At 39.8% G+C, this 21,739-nt stretch overlaps 1 protein-coding gene across 3 annotated transcripts; it reads right to left on the minus strand.

Annotated features, from left to right (window-relative positions):
• Nucleotides 1-83: 83 nt before the first annotated feature.
• myo1ca (myosin Ic, paralog a) lies at nt 84-20,434 on the minus strand. 3 transcript variants are annotated; one of them, XM_028031799.1, is made up of 32 exons: nt 19,795-20,429; nt 14,887-15,042; nt 14,659-14,774; nt 13,378-13,576; nt 13,187-13,267; nt 12,891-13,070; nt 12,706-12,804; nt 11,875-11,988; nt 11,689-11,760; nt 11,486-11,605; nt 11,324-11,406; nt 10,428-10,533; nt 10,230-10,310; nt 10,074-10,165; nt 9,507-9,601; nt 9,390-9,436; nt 9,160-9,240; nt 8,896-9,001; nt 7,247-7,364; nt 7,046-7,159; nt 6,633-6,709; nt 5,931-5,999; nt 5,685-5,769; nt 5,435-5,594; nt 5,255-5,338; nt 3,668-3,761; nt 3,536-3,591; nt 3,327-3,462; nt 2,435-2,505; nt 2,263-2,360; nt 2,057-2,156; nt 84-1,929 (listed from the first exon to the last, which is right to left on the minus strand). In XM_028031799.1, exons 1-32 carry the CDS (start codon nt 19,810-19,812, stop codon nt 1,903-1,905), a joined length of 3,135 nt encoding a protein of 1,044 aa, XP_027887600.1. In that variant the 5' UTR covers nt 19,813-20,429; the 3' UTR covers nt 84-1,902. The 3 variants fall into 3 exon arrangements, with proteins under 3 accessions (XP_027887600.1, XP_027887601.1, XP_027887602.1); XM_028031800.1 differs by lacking the exon at nt 19,795-20,429 and adding an exon at nt 15,636-15,747; XM_028031801.1 differs by lacking the exons at nt 84-1,929; nt 2,057-2,156; nt 2,263-2,360; ... (2 more) ...; nt 3,536-3,591; nt 3,668-3,761 and adding an exon at nt 3,885-3,914 and having other exon boundaries at nt 19,795-20,434.
• Nucleotides 20,435-21,739: the final 1,305 nt, after the last annotated feature.

Raw genomic sequence — 21,739 nt, forward strand, 5'->3', positions numbered from 1 at the left:
CTGTTACAAGTCAACAGTGTTTATCATATATTTTTTAGTATTAAAATCAAAATAACATTAAATAAATGGTGCACATAACATTATTAAAATAAGAAAAAACAACATTTTATGTTAATTTAGCAACAGTACAAATAATTGTTGCTTCCGTATTTTCACATAAAAGCAATTATATAATATCACACATTTTACTTTTAATATTGTGACAACGTGATATTTTTACTCATCGTGAAAATCTCGTACAACCCCATGACTAATTTTGGTTTTCTTTGTGTTCATCTCTAATTACCTCTGGGTTTATTACTGTTAGAAAAAGGTCTTGCCATATGTAGTTATCATTGTTACTATCAGTTTGCCATATTGTGTTTAGTTTCTTTGTAAATTCTTGTGTTCTTTGTGCATTTGGATTTATTTCTCCTGGATTTCGGTCTGGTCTTTCCCCCTGGGTTTGTACTTTATTTGGGTCTCAATTTAGTCTCATTTTGTGTCATTCTTCTTCTTCCCTCAGTCTGCCTGTTTGTTCTCTTCCACAGCCGTTCCTTTCTCTTTGACTACCACGCTTACACCCCGTGTCTTTCTCCACTGTTCCCTCAGCACATGAACTCACTGGTCTTCATTGCTTTTTGCTAGTTTTCTTTTTGCTTCACTTCTGCCTCTGTGTTTTTTCTGCGTTTGGGTCCTTTGCAACCACCACTGTTTTTGTGCTTGAAACTGCATCTTTTTTAGTTCAGACTTGATTATTCTAGACTAATTCCAGGTTATCAGAAACACAATTTGTGATTTGTGAAACATTTATTCTTTGTGTTCAAACCTTCTCAATTCTGAAACACTTGTCAAATTGTTCTACACTTGCTTACAATTATTTGTGGAACCTTGTTCTGTTGGCATTTAGACCCTCTTGTATGGAGTTCTTCTTGAAAACCGTCATTTAGAGAAGTTTAGTCTGTACTAAATGATTCTGCTCCGATTCAGACTCTTTAAGACAATTTGTGTTCGGATTTTTTTATAAATAGTATTTCTGAACACTTTGAAATTTAGTCCACCTTTCACCTAAGGTTGTCTAAATATCAAAAACAGAAAAAAATGTTTCACAAATGGCAAACTGTTGCAATCTGTTCAATATTTATTTATTTTTCATCCATGAAAGGCATTTCTAATGTCTCTGGGAAAGGAGCGAATCAACATCAGTAATTGGACACGTTTAGTTTATGTCCTGGATATTTCCGTTTAGTGGTTCTTGAATCACTCAAATCTCTGTTTACACGTTTTAAAATTCAAAACTCTTGCCTGAGTTTTGTCCCACAATCTTCTCAATTAAGCCTTTTTCCATGTCACTTTTCCCACCTACATTTAACCTTCTAATACGTGGACACGGTCCTTTGCAAATGTCAAGATTCTTTATAAATGACATTTTGTGGCTGAACCTGGGGGTTTTTTAATCATGGCTTGCTGGACCTCTCCCAAGTCAGCAGTCATCCCCATGACTGCGCGGGCTGTAGCATTTCTGTATTAAAAATCCCTTTTGTTATTAATAATCCAATTTTCTGAGAAACCGAACCTTATGTTTTCATAAAAGCAAAAATCATTCAAATTAACCTAAGCAATAAGAGTGCATTGTTGTTTGTGGTCAGTCTTGAAAATTTCTTAGATTTACTTGTTGAACTGAAGGGTTGAATCAACTTTTTTTTTTTATCATCTTCTAATTTACCGAGATCCACGTGTTCATGGCATGATAAGTAAACAGTGCTGCAGCAGCACTTTGATGTTGAGCTAGAGCTGATTTAAAACAGTGCAGATTATCTGAAAGCAGTGAAAGAGCCCTTAGATGCCAAATACGAAGCTTCAAATCTGATGCCGACTTCAGCATCATCCATCCTGACTATCGTCCTGCTGATTAAAGGATCTTCATGTGGCGCTGCTCTGAGGAGCGGTCTGAAGAGGAAAACACAGTTTCAACACAGTCAGCTGGATGGAAGTTTTTTTTTTTTCTTTCATACAAAAACAGAGACTCCCTCCCACGCAGCCTCTCTGCATGACCGGAGAACAGCCGCTGACTCACCACCAGCAGATGTCCTCTTTTGCCTTTGGCCACCTTCAACTCTGAACCCCTGAGGAAATCTATTATTCCCTCCTTGGTTCTGGACACGGTAAACCGAATGCTGCGATCCACACCCCATGTTGCACAACCAGGACAGAACGAGATTGTGAGTTCAGTTTGCAAAATTCATCACTCCAGAAGACCAGAGCAGTAAAAAAAGTTCTGACCTGCCAGGGCTGACGTTGACGTAGTTGGTCTTGCTGGCCATCATGGCCAGTTTGGTCACCAGTTCGATCACATGGCTGCAGTGCAGCACAGCGTCGCCCTGAGGGAGGCACAGCTGGGATTAAACTAGCTGCATTTTTGGTTCACACAGATAAGCAGCACATCCTGCAGTACCTTCTGTTTGTTATCCTCGCACGGCATGCGCAGAACAACCATCCCGTCACAGAGAGAGCTCACAAAGATGCCTGATTAGAAAGAAAACCCATATTAAACTCAATTGACTGTAAAACTAAATTTTTGATTCCTTTAACTCTAAAGGTGACGTAGGTTGCAAAATTCATATTTTGCACGTTTTATGTTTCCATTTGGGTCTGAACTGATTCTAAAAACAGTCTTCTAAAAAAAGCTGAAAAAATTTGGAGGCTATAAGTTCATATTTTTTGTTTGTAAAATAAGCAAAAACCTCCCAGTTGTCAAGTCATAATTAATGGTCACTGCACCGTTACAAAGTAATGGAAGCTGAGCTCCAGGATGTTTGGTTAGCTGGTTGTTGTTTCCTTACCATTCAGAAACCAAATGTTGGTCTTGGTTGCGCAGGACGCTTTACTAATGCTTTTCGAAGATGTACGGTTCAATTCAAATCAATTCCAGTTTAATTGTGTAGCACATTTCAGCAACAAGGCAGTTAAAAGTGCTTTACATCATACAGTCACCAACTGTGAAGCAAGTATTAAACATTATAATTTGTCAAATGCCAGTGGTGTTTTATAATTACACATTAGTTTGCAGCCGTTTTCACATGCAAGAGTAAATGTTGAGTGACAAGAGGTCCTAAAGCAAGTTCGTTCTTCTTCTAAGATCTCACTACCTGCAAATGATTTTGTGTAAAAAATGTAATGAACATGTTTTGCATAGCCAGTAGACCTATGCTAACCTGTACAAGGTAGGATAATAGGTCTCTTTTCATACCACCTTATCAACCATGCTGGGATAGTTTCAGAAATTCAGAAACAAACCAAGATGTGAAAGTTTTTTCACATCTTCAACCTCTGCAGTTGGTTTTCACCTCTCAGAGCGGCGTAGTCCAACCTCTGCTTGATCTTGGTCCGGTCCACCAACACTGCGAAGGAGTTGGTGAGGAGCAACTGACGGAGGCGAGGCTTGAAGCCCCTCCTGTCGTACTTTATGACGGAGACTCCATACTGAGAAAAACAAGGAACACATGTTACTGCCAGGGAGCGTTTGTTTATCGTTCTTCATTATGTTTAATCCCACCTGCACTTTTTCACTCCCGAGAGTCTGGAGGACTTTTAGGCTGATTTGCTCTCGCTCTGTAAAGCAATGGAAACAGTCGATGTCATCTCTGTTCATGACACGGAGTTAAATGTGGGATATGTGAAGGTTTACCAAGCCTGGTATCCAGAAACAGCCTCCCAACACTTTGAGGATAGCTGCCCTTCTGATCCTTGAAGATCTCACTGGCTACAACCTTTTGCATCATCTGAAGGAAACACAGAAGTCAAGCAAAGTGAAATACTCTGAGGTTAATTTACACTGAAAGGGTGAGGACAGTCACTGACATTCCTGGTAAAGATGTGCAAAATATCCAAATCCCCTTTTACACTCTCCTCTCTTCAACTCACCCTACAGGGATCTTATAAAAAAAAGGATGGTCACAGAAGGAGGTTGTTATTATGTCAGCTGACCCATTTCTGTATTTATTTGCCATGTTTTGAATAAATATCCAGTTTTTCAGTTTTATAGAGACTTATTTGAAATCTCCTGCTCTCTGGGCCATTGGGAGAGCAGCAGACCCACATCACAAATCCTCCAGTGTCATTATAAATATCAGACTGTTTGTTAGACCCAGCTAACCAAAGCACACTGTTATCCTAGTGATAACTTATATTGTATGACAGAAAATGTTTTTTTCTTGCTGGCATGCCTCTGAAACAACAGAATGACATTTGGATATTGGCTGATGATAGTTGAGTCTTGATTATCCCAAGCCGACACTCTGCTGCAGTTTTCTAACAGTGAGCTTTGGAGATGATTTTTAACTGCAAGTACCAATCTATCTAATGTTTGTGGCAACAAGATAAACTCGTGTCCTCCTTCAGTCTTGTTTGACACAGTTCTGTCATTATTTAACTTTTTAATTATTAGTTGGGCTACACAGCTCTGAAAAAAGTTACGACACTGAACCCCATTGAGAACCTCCTGGTTATTCTACCAAATATTGATTTCTGAGTTAAAACATTAGTATTGCTGTTTCTAAATGAATATGAATTGTTTTCCTTGCATTATTTGAGGTCTGAAAGCACTGTGTCTTTTTCATTATTTTGACCATTTCTCATTTTCTGTAAATAAAAACTACATTTTTGCTTGGAATTTCACAGACATGTCGTCAGTGGTTCATAGAATAAAAGAATAATGTTGATTTTACTCAAAGATTTACCTGTAAAGAGTGAAATCAGAGAAACTGGTCATTTTAAGAGGTCTCTTAATTTTTTTCCAGAGCTGTATATGAGTAAGTGTATGCACCTTTAGTCAAGTAGTTGTGTTCTTATGACATACAGCAACCCAAACTGAATTGCATTTTTGCTTGTGTTCCCCATTTTTAACAGTGGCTAACAGAGATCATCCTCTTTCTTGTACCATATATTCATATGAAACTTGTAATGGATTGCTCGCTACAAGTTTCAAGACTTTCTGGCCCATTTAAAAGAGTAAAGTATAAGTTACAAAAATGCTATTTTGTAGGAATTATTGGAGGTGGCAGGTAATTTAGTAAAAATCTGATTTTACCTCCCAGTGAACAAATGAACTCAAATGAAAAGTTGGATTCTCCCGCAGTGATTCTCCAAGCAGTAATTCAAATAAAAAATGAATCTATTTATACTCTTTAATCATCTTAAGCAGATGACTAAAGAGTATCATCTTTAATCATTATACAACAATACAGCAAATTGTTGGATTTGCTGTAACACGTACCTGCTTCTTCCATTCGGGTTGAACTCTCCTGCAGTACTTGATGACCATGTTCCGCATGTGAAGCCCTTGGAGATGCTCAGAGGCCTGCCAGGAATACAACAGTATGAGGAGAGTGTTGTGTTTTATGTGGGTGTAGTGGCTTTAGCCAGCTGAAGGACATATTGTTGGTATTGCTTTTACCTCAACAAGCAAAGCAGGAGGTGTTGGCCAGCTCTTGTCCAAAACGTTCCTGGGGAGATTTTTCCTCACATGTTTCAGGAAGGAGCAGCGTACATGATCCAGGAAGTAATCATTGTCATCACAGTACTCCTCATGACGGTTGATGAAGCCCTTTATGAACCTAAAAGGAATTTATTTTTTTTTAGAAACTTGTGTGGACAGAAAAAGGAAATCTGCAAAAATAATCCAAACCAACGCATTAGTCCTTCACCTGCGTATCAACTGAGCTGCCTCCCGGCGCTTTTTAGCCCTCCTGCGTCCTTTCATCCCTCGCCACCCAGACTGGATCACGATAACTATGCAAACAGATACATGCACATATTAGTCTTTGCTGAAGATAACGTATTAAATCAAAAACTCAGCTTACATCCTCAGAGGAGTAAAGTTAAATGTAGTTTCCAGCTGAAAGACACAACACTAAGAAGCTGTTAAGCCCAGGGAGGACGTTTGTAGGGACCTGCATGTCTGATGCGCTGATAATTGGCTCTTTCCCTGTAGCCTCTCCAAGACTTCTGCAGCGTCACAGCTGGAGAAAAACAAAACAGAAAAAAAACAAACACATTTTGGATATGAAATTTATGAAGATAGTCCTGAGTTCCTGATTCACTATGGAGTTCACCTTAATGTTCATCACGTTGCTTAATGAGGCCAGTTTATTGTGAATGAAACAAATATGGACAGAGGACTCAGTTTGCAATGTCCTGACTGGTGATTGGCTGGATGGAAACTCACAAGTCTGCACTGTTTTCAAACCATGAACCTGCCAGTGTAATCAGAGGACACTATTTGGTGTGGATGCTGTTACTTAGGCAGGAGGATTCAAAATTATTCATTTTTAGTATCAGTGAGGTGTTTTATGTTTAGATCTATGGGCACAAATTGCCGGAATTTGAGCCCATACCAAATAAAAAGAGTGCAGATCTTAAAGAGAAATCGGAATTGCCTAAAATAAGCATCAGCAGGTCAAAGCTATATAAAAAAAATATGATTAGACATAAATCACCAAACTCAAATTAGTGAGGCTCTAGTGTTGGATGTATTTATTGTGAAAGTGAGAGGCAAAGTTTTTACAACTGTGACCTTTCTGTCCTCTAATCAAACTGCACCTTACAAAGTTTTATGCGTGTCATGTTAAAGTAAGATATTTGTAATCTCTTACCGATCTCTGGCTTTTTTGCCTCTAGGGCATCTTCTGTGGCGAAGAGAGTTTTTGGGAAACGGATGAAGATCTTTGACCTACAGAAAAAAAAGACACCAAACAGAAGAGTGATACTCTGCTCCATGGAAATTAACTACACTTTCAACCTTGACTCACATTTACATCTGTGTCACATCTGAAATGGCTAAATCTATATTTCCTGCACTTATTGAAAGGATTCATTGACTTTATAATGAATTAGATGTTGATAAATGTTTCTGGACCACATTGTGGTTTAACACCATTCTATTCAATTTCTGGCATTGTAGGCAGAATTTAAAATGATCTGATTAACTACAGATTAAACGTGTGGTAATGAACATTGCCTTTTAGATCTGTTTTCAAAAACTCTTGCCACTTTGTCCTCTGTTTACCTGCCCAGTTTGTACTCTTCTGGTTTGTAGCCCAGGTGGTTCACCAAAGCAGAAACCCCATCAGCCAGTTTTCCGTTCCAGTTGGGCCACGTCTCAGGACACAGGGGCTTGTACCTAAGTTGCAATTAAATTTCCTTTCAAATTTATCAGTTGGAAAGAATGAGCAGACTCAAAAAGAGATGGAGAGGAAGTGTGGGTCACCTCTGCAAGAACGCCTCAAAGCGCCGGCGATAGGCGAAGCCAGCGCGCCGGACTCTCAGGTTCTCCATCAGACCCAAGTATTTCACCTGGTGTCTCACCAGAACTTCATCAAAACGTCCTGCAGGCGGACAGCGTTTTCATATTACATCTATGTCATTTAAAGCACATTATCATTACAGTTAATGAGGAACCGGAACATAATGATTTACACTAATTCTTCAAATTAAACATGACCTAATCTTTTTTCTTTTCAGTGAAAAGAAATCTGGTTTTTAGATTCACCGCTTCTGCAAACGTTCAAGAAAGCGATCTTTCTTTATTAAAGAAGACATACACTGTACTGTAAAAACTCGTGATCACTCTTTTTCTGACTGAGCACATTTATTTGGATGTCTTATGTGTGATGTGTCTCGTAAGATTCAGGTCCAGCTTCATTCATGTGTTCAGAAAAGAGAAGTTTCCTTTCAGCAATCAGAACTTATTTAGATGACTTAAATATAAGAAAACATGTGCTTACATGGCAACTTACACTACACTGTGTCAGATTTGTGTCCAAATGTACTTTTGTATGGGAAGTTACCATGCCAGTAAAAGCTCTGGCTGAAAGGGGAGTCCTTGTTTTGGATCTCTGTGTTTTTTAAGGCCTCAGGAAACAACCAGCTGGTAAAAAAACAAGCATAATGTCTCTCAACTAAGATTTTAACTGGACTTGGTTCAGGGTTTTGTGTCTCTATAGTTCTGATGACACAAGTGAGATGATCATTTATAGTGTTGCTAAATTTATCAACAAGCCTGGTAAAGGATGTGTCAAAAGTTTTGAAATGCATTTATCGTTTATTGCAGTAAAATCTCAAACTGGAAAATGCGGAAAAGTCTACATTTAGCCTAAGTAGATTTATGCAGTTTGGGTTTCTATAAGATTTAGGTCTGGAGCATGAAATGACCATGGAAGAACGTTTATGTTTCATGTGATTATTCTGCTCAAACATCTCACAACAACCTGTCTTCATCCCAAAGCTAAATGAAGTGCTTGTTGACAAAAAAAATCAATCTTACCAAACAAACACAGTTCCAGTTAATTTCACAGTAGAGCATAGCATTGTCCAAATGTTCACTTTTGTGATATTGGAAAGAAAATGTGTTTTATTCTGGCATCACTCCCACACAACCAGTCGTCATGTAGATGCCATTTGATGTTTGTTAACTTTGGAGATTTTTTTTACCCCCTCCAGCATCATCCTCATGATTATTGCTAGCAAGATAAATATGGGTTCTTGCCCAGTCTTGTGGTTATGGGCTTAAAGAAATTGGCTTCTGTGTTGCATACGTCAATGATTATGAATTAAAAGTTCCTGGATTCTCTCACCAATTTTAAAAAGTAAAGCATGAATTAAAACAAGGGTTGTTTGATGTGGCATGGTTAAATTACTTAACAAATTAAAGGTTGGATTTTTCTGTTGTTGTGAGGTTACATTTTACTCCTCTTGACCAGGGGTCAAAATAAATGTGGCACCCTACAATTATCTACAACCTATTTCCACCATATCTCGTTTCTTTTGTTGTTATTTTTAAGATATGATGTGCTTCAAATGTTATTTAATTTGAAACTAGTAATTTCCAAGTGATTTTCAGGAGGAATCTTAATGTACCTGGTTGCTTGGCATCATTAGGTTTGATACAGCGAACGTAGGACGGCTCTTTAGACATGAGGATCTCCATTAGCTTCATCAAGCTGTTTTTAAACTGGGAAGCAGCCTAAAAGAAGAAAGACAAAACCAACAAACTGTGGCAAAATGTTGGAGGTTTGTTTGTTTGCATGCAACACAGAGAACAGAAGACGTCTGTGCTGTTTGACATAAAACGGCCTAAAAGTTAAAATAAGAGTTGGAAGGCTGTGAGAAAATCATTCTCACCATCTCTGGACGCTTTTGGTCGATCACTTCCTCCCTGCGGAAGCAGTGACTTAGTATCTGGTTTTCTGACTGGCACATGACCTAGACAAAAACCAAACCACAAAACCACAAGTCAACAACGCAGGATGACACGCCCTCCCCTTCCTCTTCACAGAAACAATGAATAACACTCTATCATTTCAGAAAGGTGCTGCAAAGCCCTCTTGTGTTCGTTTTTACGTTCCCATCACCTCTTTTAGATTCCTGTTCAGCAAGTCGTTGTTCTTATCCAGGAAACCTGAAAAAAAAAAGAAACACTGTTTATTATTAAATAATCAACTCTTCTTTAAAGACTTGATCTATTTTACCGTTGACATTATAGTTGACCTCTCCTGCGTAGTGCAGCAGCCTGAACTCCTCCCTGCTCATTACCCTGCGAGTTTTTCCATTCGCCAACTTGTGCCTGAAAGACATTAAGCGTTATCAAGACAGAATAACTAGCCACTCTTTCGGATCTAACTCATTGCAACTACTCTGGCACTTAGGAAGTGGAAACAATTTTGGCAATCTTGAACTGAAACGGGAGTCATTTAGTCTGATTAAGTAAAACATTCTATATCTGAGGGGGTCAATGTGGGTCATGTTGAGTGAAACCTCGACAGAGTTTGGATTTTGAACAATGACCTCAAACGGAAAACAAAACTAGCTTCAGGACAGGGTTTCAAAGTCTAATACTCTACCTTTTTCAAGATGTCCTGTATTTAAAGGCAGGGTCCATGCCATGAAATCAGCCATTGTAATTTCTCACAAGAAAAGTGGTATACTATCCAGCCAAAAATGCTGCTATAAGTTTGTTTATTATGTGTGGTTGAGCAGTAATTTGCTAAGGGACATTTAACCAAATATTGTGTACTTATGTTTTCGATGGTTCATACGTAATAAAATGTGGATGGCCGCCAACTGTGTCCTCCAGCTTCTCCAAAAAGGAAATATCACCAGTCTCTCCCGGTCTCAGGCACTCCTCGTCCTGAAAGAGAGTCCCTTTAGAGCCAGCCAGTGGAAAGAAGAGACCATATGCAGCTCATACAAACCAGAATGGAGATGATGCCTTTGTGCTTCTCCTCTATCAGGTCACAAATGATCTTGTTGTCGAAGTACTGCACCGTCTCCCACTGTATTTTAAGGAGACCAATGTTATGTTGCTATGTGCACACAACTATGAACAAACGTGACAAAGTTGTTTGTTTTGACGACCAAGTGGGAAAAAATAAAAATAAAAATAGACTCACGGCAATTCCTTCCGTCTCATACTCCTCCTGCTCGGATCTGAGGGTGAGCTCTATGAAGAGCTGCTGCAGCTTCTCATTGCAGTAGTTGATGCAGAACTGCTCAAAACTAACAGAAGAGTTAGAATTAACTAACTCGTCCCTTAGAAGAGTGAAACAGACATTTGTGTCTGTTTCACAAATGACATGTGAAAAAGACATTTGTTTACAAAAGGCTTTTAAAAAGCATCCAACACAAAGTGGAGGAATGAAGATTAGCCCTTTCATAGCGGTCACTGCAGTGGACAGCTATCTAAAAGCTGGTTTCTTGTGGATTTTTATGTTACAATTGTAACATAAAAATGTGATCACATGTGGTTCACACAAATTTTTACATGTGAAAGGTGTGAATCACATGTATTCGTGTGATTTTGGATCGTTTCGTGGTAAAATCACATGTGGAACATGGGAATCACATCTGATCACATGTGATTTTCATGGGATTTTTTTGTAAGGGAAAATGCACACAGACCACTGAAGTGGACACTAATACATCTTACAATACGCTATCAACTACTGGCCATCCACTGCAAGTGCAAGAAACTGTTTTTTTGTTAAATCCAATATGGTGGACAGGCGAAAAAGATGCCGACCAGCCCAGTCCCTCCTTCTACTGTAGACGACTCAGGTAAAAAAAAACATTGTGACATCAAGTAACACCTAACAAAATACTGCTGACATATTTTCCAAATAACAACTTTGTATTTGGAGAAAATTACAATTGATCACCTAGAAAAAAAAATCCTAGAAATCTTTCTTTTTTTACTACATTTTTTATGCTTTAAGAAAATCAAAAACACTTTGGAAAAAAAATCCTGACATAAAGGATCATAATTCATGCAAGAAAGGGTTAGTTGCACCTGTTGTGCTGCAGGACCTCAAATCCGTAGATATCAAGAAGCCCAATGATCGAGGCGTCTTTGCTGCTGTGGTGGATTTCTGCCTGCAAAGCACACATCAGTGTTAAAACACGCGAGCAACTCTGCAGCACAACGACCAAGTTTCTGCAACTGTTCCTGCACCTTCAGAGTGAGTGACTGGTTGATCTTCTCCACCAACCAATTAAAGGTCCGGCCGTACACGGCCTTCGCCAAAGCGTCACGGGCCGAGACTGCCTGTTCAAAATTTAGTGGGCTGATCATCTGTAATTAATCCACAAACACACGACAATCAGTACACAGTAAACAAGTCACAGCAAGAGGATCATGCTTGAGAGGACAACAACCTCCTCTCCTTTGGCTGTGAGTTTCTTGTGAGTGAGGGCCTCCTTCAGGGCGGAGCCATCGACACCCAGCAGCTGCAAGACAACAACAGCACATGTGCTCTCAGCTGTGTTGTTTTTGTTGTTGTTGTTGTTTTGTGTTTTTTGGCATATTTCAGCATGTAGAAATACCATAGAGACTGCTCTGACCTTTGCAGCATTTGATAGCTGGGTCTCAGTGGTGATATAAGTTTCTCCTTCCTCTCCTTCCCCGAAGAGAGTGTTGCCCAGATGGAGAACACTGGCGATGATGTTCAGCAGTTTCTGAGGCAAACAGATGGGACAAACAGCTGAGCAAGACACTGAAAACAACCAGTTTGGTTTGAAAGGCTCATAGAATTATAAATATTGAATATATTGAATCTGTTTTTTTTTCAATTTAATCAAGTTGTCCTGTGGCTCTTTAGTTAGAATCCAACACTAATAAAATAACCGTATGCATTGTTTTTAACTTTTGCTACCATTGTGTCCTTTTTATTTATCCCATAGAAATGCCTCTTCTTGTTTTTCTTTTGCATAGAAAGCAGTCATTGTTCAGATGCTCAGACCCAATCTGGTTATGCTGGAGATTTCTTCCTGTTAAAAGCAAGTTGTTCCTCTCCACTGTTGCCACATGCTTGCTCAGAATGAGGGATTGCTGCATTTCTGCAAAGTCAACAACTCCATGCAAACTGGCTGGGCTTCCTTAGATGGAAAACTTTTTAATAAATAATCATCTGAACTTGTACGGTATTATAAATTGAATTGAACTGAACTGTATTTGCCCGGAGCTGTATCCCATTATATGACTAGACTCTTCTGCAGTGACTTGAATTTGAACTGAACTGAATTTATTTGTCTTGTAAACTGGACTGAGATTATGTTTGTCCTAAATTGCCACCATGTAAATAAACTGAATTGAATTAAAAAACTTTTTAATTGTTGCATTGATATTGGACCAGGCAACGCAAGTAAACAAATAATCAGGTCCGTATTTGTTACCTGCACTTCCTCTGCGGTGAAGCCAATCACGTCCAGGGCCTTCCTCACAACTCTCCAGTTGTTCTTGTCACTTATGGAGCTCACTCTTGGACAGCTTCCCTAAAGAGAGCAATTTGAAAACCCAAATGACAACGAAGCTGCACAATCCTCTGTTGGACAACAGGTAGTTCGGTGAGCTGAAGTACTTTAACCAGGTAGCGGTAGCTGTGAGGGTTCCTCTCTAGGTTCAGCGTGTTGAGCAGGTCATTGTCTCCTCCATCGAGGAGCTCATAGAAGATGTGGAAATTTCTTTCCCCGTGGTTCTGGTGCACCACCCGGGATTTCTCCAGCAGGTAATTCAGAATATGACCACCCATTGTTGCACCCTAGAAAAATAATCCCACAAAGCAATGAGACCGGAAAGAAATAGTTAGTTTTTAATTTAGGGTTTAAAACCATTCCAGATGAATTGCCATTCTAGAAAAACAAAAACATAATTTACTTTGAAGTCAAACTGGATATCCATGTATTTCCCAAAGCGGCTGGAGTTGTCATTTCTCAGTGTTTTGGCATTACCAAAAGCCTGCACAAAGAAAAAACGACACAATGGATTTGAAGCGTCTGCACTAAACACAACTTAAAATAACTTGATCGACATAAAGTATTTAAAAGAAGTGTATAACACCAAATGACCTCCAGGACAGGGTTGGACTGCAGCAGACGGTCACCGAGGGTCAGCATGTGATCATTAGTGGGGCAGGTGACGGCGAAGTAGAGGAGGATCTTCTTGGAGGCCTCTGTCTTACCTGCCCCACTCTCACCTGATATGAGGATACACTGATCCCTCCTCTCTGTTCGCATGGCCCGGTACGTGTTGTCTGATATAGCATAGCTTATGGAAAATACAAAATATCACAAAAGAAGCTTTAGTGACAAAATGAGATATAAATAATAACTCAAAACAGGAGTTTTTTGTTTTTTCCAATGGTCAATTTGAGACATGAAAATATTTTTTTTTACATTATAGGGAATTAGATTTCACCACAAGGCTTGTGAAAACACAAGATAAATAAGTTAACATTCGTCAAAAATCTTTTACAGATAGGCTATCCGATGCAATCCAACAGGATATAGACATGTCCAAAAAAATTTAACTAAACATGACAGGAATTTAGATTAAATGTGTCTTAGTTATTTGTATTAAACAGCAGGATTTTTCTCCTACGGTGCTTTTTGATCTACCAAATATGATTGTTTTCTAATATTGACAATCATTTTAAAAGAGAGACAGCTTCAGTTTTCCTTCTGTATGTGCCATGTGGGCTGTGATCGAACCACAAGGCTCAGAAATCTCCACCTAAGCTGGGGGAGATTCTGCAGAGAGCAGCTGAAATTCTATCTGTCAGAGTTAAGACGTTTGAAATCAATGATACCATGAAATATCAGTTGAGTGCAACGTGTTATTTTTCTAGAATTAGTCTATTTTAGTGAGATATTACACTGAGGTTTGGCATCACACAGTTGCCTGTTGTTAAAAACTTGGATCAGTAATGAGGGGAAACAATCTACAGTGAAATCCCCAGTAGTAAAAGTACAGTATAATATTTAATGAATTGCAAGTGTAATGCATTCAAACTCTGCATGTCCATATTATATTTGATCAGTAACATAGCTTCTCTCTATCTCTTATGCCAACAACAGGTATTGATCTTGGGGACAGAGTAATGATAGAAAAGTGGGAAAAGTTTTTCCTGAATATTGTTCATCCCTAATCTTTTATAACTACATTATTATTATTATTGTTATTATTATTATTATTACTTAGAAATACCACAATGTGTAAAAAGAAATGACTACATTTGATTTTTCAAGAGTCGGAGGGACAGAAATAATCAGCTATGAGAGCAGTTTTCAGTTTCTAATATTCTCAAGAAAAAACATTCAATAATGAATGAGGAACACGCAGTGACTCACATGTGAGGAGATATTTCATAGAAGCTGACACCTCGGTAACGCTCCATCTGCTGCTTGGAGTAAATCTCCAGCTCCTTGTATGGGTTCACTGACACCAGCACCGAGCCGATATACGTCTGAGGGGAAAATATCGAGGGAGGAGAAATTATAGTCAAATAAACAGCACAAAGTGCCTTTTGTGCTTCCTTTTTTATTTTAAAGCATTTGAAGAGAAGTGGTAGTAGGTACATAGATGAGGTTTTCCCTGAAGCGTCTCCGCAGGTTCTCTATGAAGGTGGCCTCGCTGTTGTAGTTTTCCAGCAGGACAAAGTCCTGCACTCCGACCCTGTCCCGGGCTGTGAGGGCGCTCTCCATCATCAGGCGCACTCGTCCCTCATCCACCTCCTGCACAAACATGGTCATTATTCGTGGGTTGGATAAAGCAAGAGTGTAGTTTTGTATTTTACCAGCAGAGGGCACAGAAGCACAAGTTTAATCTGACTCATGCAACAACATTTTTTCAACCGTGACCACACCAACATCTGGTGCTCAGAATAAGAATACATGCCGAATGACGCTTTTAAACTTAGAAATCCAATCATACAGGGGCACAGCAGCTATATAATCTTAGATTAGTGGAACTTTAACAACTTTTTGCTTACAGATTAGTAAAAGTCCCACCTCTCCTTCCCAATGTTAAACAGTGGAGCCGTTAGAAAAATCCTAATGACAAACGCAGAGGATAAAATCTTCTGTTGTGAAGTTGAGATTACGATGTATGTACAGCAGACACACTGCTGCGTCCACAGACAGGATTTAATCAGCACAACTATGACAATATGTGTACATATCAACTGCACCATGGTGCAGTTGATATGTACTGCACTGAGAACATCGCAGAGATATTCTCAGTTTGGCCTTTTTGTAAGACCATGAACACACTAGCCCTTACATGCAAGCACAAATACAAAGAGGCATTCACATCGGTTGATACTTACCGGTGATAGTAACCCAGAGACGTAATTTAGGGTGAAATTGTTCCACCACACCCCAAGCAAGCTAAGAGCACACTGTGTTTAGTACCAAAAGGCTTGGTCATGAGAGAAGTTCTTCTGTTCCACATTCACAAAGGAAAAAAAAAAAAACAAGCAAAAAGTGGAACAAAGGGGGCAGACGTCCACAGGACTTCTGTTTTTAATGTGTGCAAGAGTCTCTCAGGGGTCTCATTTGGCCTATTAATGCTGCTAAGAGGTCATTATCTCCGGACCCTTGGTGCAGGAAAGTCCATACAAAAAAAAACACACGAGGACAACAGTGGAAGAGAGCCAAGAGCAGAGGAAAGTCAGCAAACACTTCCACCACTGCCCCTCCTCTAGGTTTCTCCTCAGGAGTATTGTTCCACCACTTGCAGGTGGCCTTCCTACAGATAGTAAATTCAGTTCACTGTCAGAATTTTTCCAAAGGATGCATGTAAGGAATTCTGAGATCACAGACTCACAGACACACCATGTTTTTATTCCACAAATACCACAGTCGAGTTTCCAGTGATACCCATGTGAGGATGTGACGTTCGTGTTTATGCAAATAATCCCAAATTCCTACACTGATAGGCTGCAGGGGAGTGACACACATTAAAAGCTACAAGATCCAATTTGTAGAAAAAAAACACAGGTTTACCCCTTGAGTTTAGAATATTTTATCCTGGAGAGACAAAAATTGTAATCCTTTGATACAAACGATCACCCTTAGATGTAAAGTAAAAGGTGATAATGTTGAGGAACAACCCAGGGAACACAAAGACTCAAGAAACTGGAAGATGCAGGAACATCTGTGAACATATTCATAGTTAACAAAGCTCTATATATCCTCCAAAAAAGAAGCATAATCTACAACTAAATTCAAAATTAAAAAATACTTTATAGATCTCAAATGGAAATTAAATGTAATATCCATGTCTGAGTAGACTGAAGCGTCTCACATGGAGGTGGTAGCATCATTCTGAGGCTCCATTTCACTGCAGGTGGAACTGGTGCAAAAGTGGATTAAAAAAATGAATGAAGAATACGTCCAAATTCTTCAACTTCACTTCTAATCAATCACTGCATGGCTTAAACTTGGACGTAGTTTGATGTTAGATCAGAACAATGACCGCAAACACATGAAAAAACTGAGAAACAGAAAACGCGGGCTTACAGTAAGCATCAGAAATGGCAACTCAAAGAAAGTCAATCAATTTAATTTCTTGGAATATATCCAAATGTTAATGTGTGTGTGTCGGCGTGTGCGTGTGTATAAATCTAAACTTACATGAATACTGTTGACTCAAAACTAAAGAAAATTAAAAGTCTACAACTAATAAATTCAAGTCAATTATGGCTGCATGCGAAGTTCACACTAGCATTGCGGGTCAGAGATAGGTAGCTTAAGAAGCAAACAATATACGTACTGAAGTGAACATAAAATAAATGAAAAAAATAAAAACAGCCAAAGTTGAAAGAAAAAAGAACCTCAGAAAGTCTAAAGCAGGGTTAAAGTCGGCCCTGGAGGGCCGGCATCCTGCATGTTTTGGTTCTCTCCCTGCTGGTACCAACAACCTTTTCAGCTTGTCAATGTTCTTCTTAGGCCTCTAATGAGCCGTCATTGGATCCGGGAGACTTAAACTAGGGACAGAACTAAAACATGCAAGTCCCTTGATGACCCACTTTGGGCACCTCTGGTCTAAAGTCACGTTGCTCCAAGTATTTATACCTCTAAATGCTCTTTACAAAATACATCATAAAGGAATGAGGGATGACTCATGACATCTGCAGTCCTCTGTAGTACGTACTTGGCAGACAGCATGTATACAGTGTACAAAACGTCTGACAGTTCTGCGTAATGCTACAGGCTGCAGGAGCTAAATCCCCGTTGCTTTAATTCAACTCCAAAACACAGCAAAACACTCCCTTGAAGGCCCTATTAATTTCAAGTCATGAGTTTACTTTTTGTCTCAGTTCCAGGAATTGCATCACTGGACCCAAACAACTTCCAGCAATAAGAGGCCTTTATCCAAAGCTACAGTCATGGCCAAACGTTGAGAGACTGACGGAAATCTTACTTTTAACAAGACAAAAAGTTTTTATGGTAGTAATTTAGGTTGTGCAGTGTGATCAGGTGAAATGGATCAGGTGAAATGGAGTTAACTGCAAAGTTAATTACATTTATTGGGAATTAACTTAATCACAAATTCTAATTTTAGCCCTAACCACAAAATGACCTGTTAGCATCTTTTCAACAATCGTTCTCAAGTCAACTTAAGGAGAAAGTTGACTTCGCTCCGTTATTCTCATTACTTACAGTGCAGAACTTGTTAAAAATATCATCAGGCAAATACAAGTGAGGCATTCACAGAACCCAGTTCTGGCCAAGCAAAACATCAACATTATGAAACTGGACTGCAGAAGACTCAAGTGGAGGCATTTTCTCCAGAGAAGAAAAGTTTAGGACATCTGGAAAAAGGGTTGTTCATCGAAGGAAGGTTGAATCTTCCCATGAGTCTCCCAACAGAGAAGCATCCTGAGAGCATTCAACAGTTGCCTCTTGTCTAAGGAAGTTGGTGGACTTACTTTGCCTTGAATAAAGAATGGTAACAAAACATCCTCTAAGAGCAACTTCACCCAATGATGCAGGAAAGGTTTCACGATGAGTAATACCATTCCCAGCATGACGGAGCGCAGCGCACCATGGAAAAAGTTATAAGTGAGTGGCTCAGGGATCAAAACATTGACATTTCTAACTTATTAGATCAGGGACATTCCACTCTAGTCTTCAACACTGCAACAACACAAAATCTTACCAAGTATTTTTGGTCTGGTTTCTAGTCAAATATCTTAGTACACTTGAAAATCGGCAAAACTAACTTATAAGTAACTTTTCAGTAAGATATACAGTAGGAGCTTGTTTTAAGGCAATAATTCCTTAGTATTGATGAAAAAGTACTTGTTACAATGGCAGATCATTTAACTTATAGAGAGACATCTTCCCCATGTTGTAGTTTAGTCTTATGTGTCCTAAGATATTTGCACTAGAAACTAGACCAAAAATACTCAGCAAGATTTTGTGTTTTTGCAATAAAGAGCCACGATCGTGCGAATTCAAGATGCATCCCTGATTTGAAACAATTGAATAAAATGGGTGCATTGCCTCCTAGGCATGTCATCAAGTCCTGCAGAGCCCAGTTAATGTCCCCAGACCTTAATCATACCCAGAATGTGCTGTCAATCCTCAAAAAGTGAACAGACAAACTAAAACACTTTCAGTGTTCTAGTAGGAATGGGTCACCATCAGTCAGGATTGGGCTCAGCAGCAGATGTTTTATTTTTTTTTATATACCAGAGCAAACTAATACACTGCATGAACTACATGCCTTTGTTACTCATGAAACTTTCAGGATTGATCCTCAGGAACATCTGACAAAAGAAAAGACACTGAAATGGACTATGAAAAGAAGTGAAGATTATCTTTATGTCTCTGGCTAAGGTACAATAGAGACCTGAACCGCGGAGGTGGAGATGCAAACAGAAAACACTTTAATCCCTACTGGTTTTATTGTCAGAGAACTGGCCGAGGCATGCAGAGATGGCATACTTTGGAAGGCAATGCTCGCGTGCTCTGTGCAGGATCTGACTCTGACTAGCAGATGGCTTTGGTGGAATTTGTAAGTTCGTAGGTGCAGCTGGAGTAACAGCTAGCAATGAGGCTTAGGAAGAGAACTTGGCTCCAGGCTCCATGACTGAGCTCTGCAAGGCCGACTACATAGAAATTGCATTCCTTATAAGGCTTGCCCCTCCACTGCGTCCTGGTCTTCTACCACAGCTGGTTCTCTCTAACACTAATGTGCTGGAGGCTGAAACTGGTGGAGAAATCCCGCGTTTATCCAGCTTTGGTTTGAGTTAATGCCTGAACAAAAACCTCAACATGTACACAAATCAAAAGGGTGGAAAGAGGAGTCCCAGAGTGAGTCATTGGTCCGCTTTGCTTTTCCCTTTGTGCTGTCTCCGTGGTGGTTCAGATCTTTAGTGTGTGAGAGCCAAACACTCTAAAAACAGTTGAATCCAAACCTGTATGCAGCGGTGAGTGCTGCAAACACAACAGAGAGCATCATAAGGTAGATCTTACCCTGCCTTGATACCTCATCCTGTCCTGTTAGCGCTGGGGGGGAATACAGCGGTGGTTTCCCCTCAGCGGAGCGCTCCTCCTCCTCCTCCTCTCTCAAACAGACTCCTCAGCTGCTCCTTCTCATTCACCTTTGCCCACAAGCGACACAGCCCAACAACCTGTCCACTTTCTCCTGGTCTTCTCGGCTTCCTCCCTCCTCGTAGTCCGGATTCCTCCCCCCTCCTGAGAGGACAAAGAACACACACTCAGGCCAGAAAGCTCTCGGCTCCTACGTGTTCACACCTCCAGTCCATCTCGCCGGTGGCAGGTCAGAGTCAGTGACCGTCACTGCACGAGTTCCTTCTCTCCTGCACTCAAAGCTTTACTGCCAGAGACAAGGGCAGGAACTCCACTCACACGTCACGCTGAAAGGAGAAGAAGGGAGGAAAAAAAGAGGCGAGGGAAAATATGCTGTTGGTTGCTGAAAGAAAAAAAAAGAGCTTGAGAAACAGAGAGCTGAGAGGTTCTGGAAAAAGTTACTAACATCCCCAAATTGCAACGATGTAATCAGAGTTTAGCTTTAAAACAAAAAAAGGAGAAAAAAACCCCAGAAATCATATGATGAGATCTTATTACATTCCTTCTTCTTAGTCCTTCCCTCCCCGTTCGGTTCGATCCCCTCCCTATTTTCTCCCGCAAGCTGAGACAGATTCACATCCACTGGGAGTTATTGAAATGTTTCGTGAGCAAGACGGCCCATCTCCTTGTGGCTTTCCCCTATTTACAAAACAGCTTGCACCAATTAAAAAAATATTAATCAGCAGATGTGACATTAGTCATGGCAACGGTCATAAATCTTTGGCGCATGTGAAATTAGCATCTGTGCTGTGTGTTTGGGTTATAAAATTCCTATGTGATTATGCTCCTTTCCACTTTGGACTTTTTTTAGGGAGTGCAATCAAGGCCAGACGCCCCGTGTGGGAGAACAGCTCCCTCTTCTGGTTTCTCAGCTTTCTTCTCGCTTTACTCTCTCCTCACATCTCTCAATTTCCCCTGCTGGCATCATCAAATATCCAGTGCGGAGGAGCCTGAGTAATGCTACCTGGAGAGACAGAGACACTTTGTCTGTCAGTTCTGCCACGCTTGGATGTGTGTGGATCTTTAAACAAGCAGAAAAAAACTGAAAGTAGTTATTTGAATAAGAAATAGGCAAAGACGTGTGCAATTGTATACACTGCCTGTAGAAATAATTCACATCCAAGGACTTGGATGTTGTAAAACCAGCAGAAATTGTTTTTTTTTTTTGACAAAACAACAGCAATGAAAACTGATTTGATAACTGATTTATACAAAATAATGATCTGTAAACAAAAACCCATAAAATAAATGAGTAAATATTCACTCCATTCTTCCTTGCAAAACTATCCAGGCATTGTCAGGTATTGTGGGGATTGGCTGTGAACAGCCCTTTTGAAGCCTACAGCAAATTCTCTATGTGACTAAGGTGTGTGCTTTGACTGGGCCACTTCAGAACATCCACCTTGTTGTCTTTAAACCTTCTCTTTGTAGCTTAAGTTCGATGGTTTGGGTCATTGTCTCGCTGGAAAATAAGTGTTCTCTTGCAGATGGAAACTAATTGTCCTCCAGGATTTCCTGATATTTTGCTGCATTTATTTTAAATTTTACCTTTCGAAGCCTTCCAGGACTTGCTGCCAAGAAACATTCCCACAGCATGATGTTGTCACCAAAATGTTTTCACATTTGTTCCACCTGGCCCGTTGTCTTTTCTGAGCTCTGATATGAGTTTTCTTCAACCGTGGATTTCTCACAGCCACAAACACACAAAGCTTGACAGATGACGAACCTGGGCAATGGTGGTTGGATGGAGAGTAATTCTTCACTATGTTGAGGCATTCAATGGGAATATTTTGGGATTGAAACCCAAGAAACCAGCCTTAAAAACGTT

The sequence above is a fragment of the Xiphophorus couchianus genome, chromosome 11, assembly GCF_001444195.1.
Source record: "Xiphophorus couchianus chromosome 11, X_couchianus-1.0, whole genome shotgun sequence".
Classification (NCBI taxonomy): Eukaryota; Metazoa; Chordata; class Actinopteri; order Cyprinodontiformes; family Poeciliidae; genus Xiphophorus; species Xiphophorus couchianus.

What these genes read in the sequence shown, in the direction of transcription:
- myo1ca (XM_028031799.1), bottom strand. An exon ending in TCACAGCCAAAGGAGAGGAG is followed by an intron (nt 11,606 to 11,688) that starts GTTGTTGTCCTC and finishes GATTAATTACAG; the next exon opens with ATGATCAGCCCACTAAATTT. An exon ending in GGACTACGCCGCTCTGAGAG is followed by an intron (nt 2,506 to 3,326) that starts GTGAAAACCAAC and finishes CTTTCTAATCAG; the next exon opens with GCATCTTTGTGAGCTCTCTC.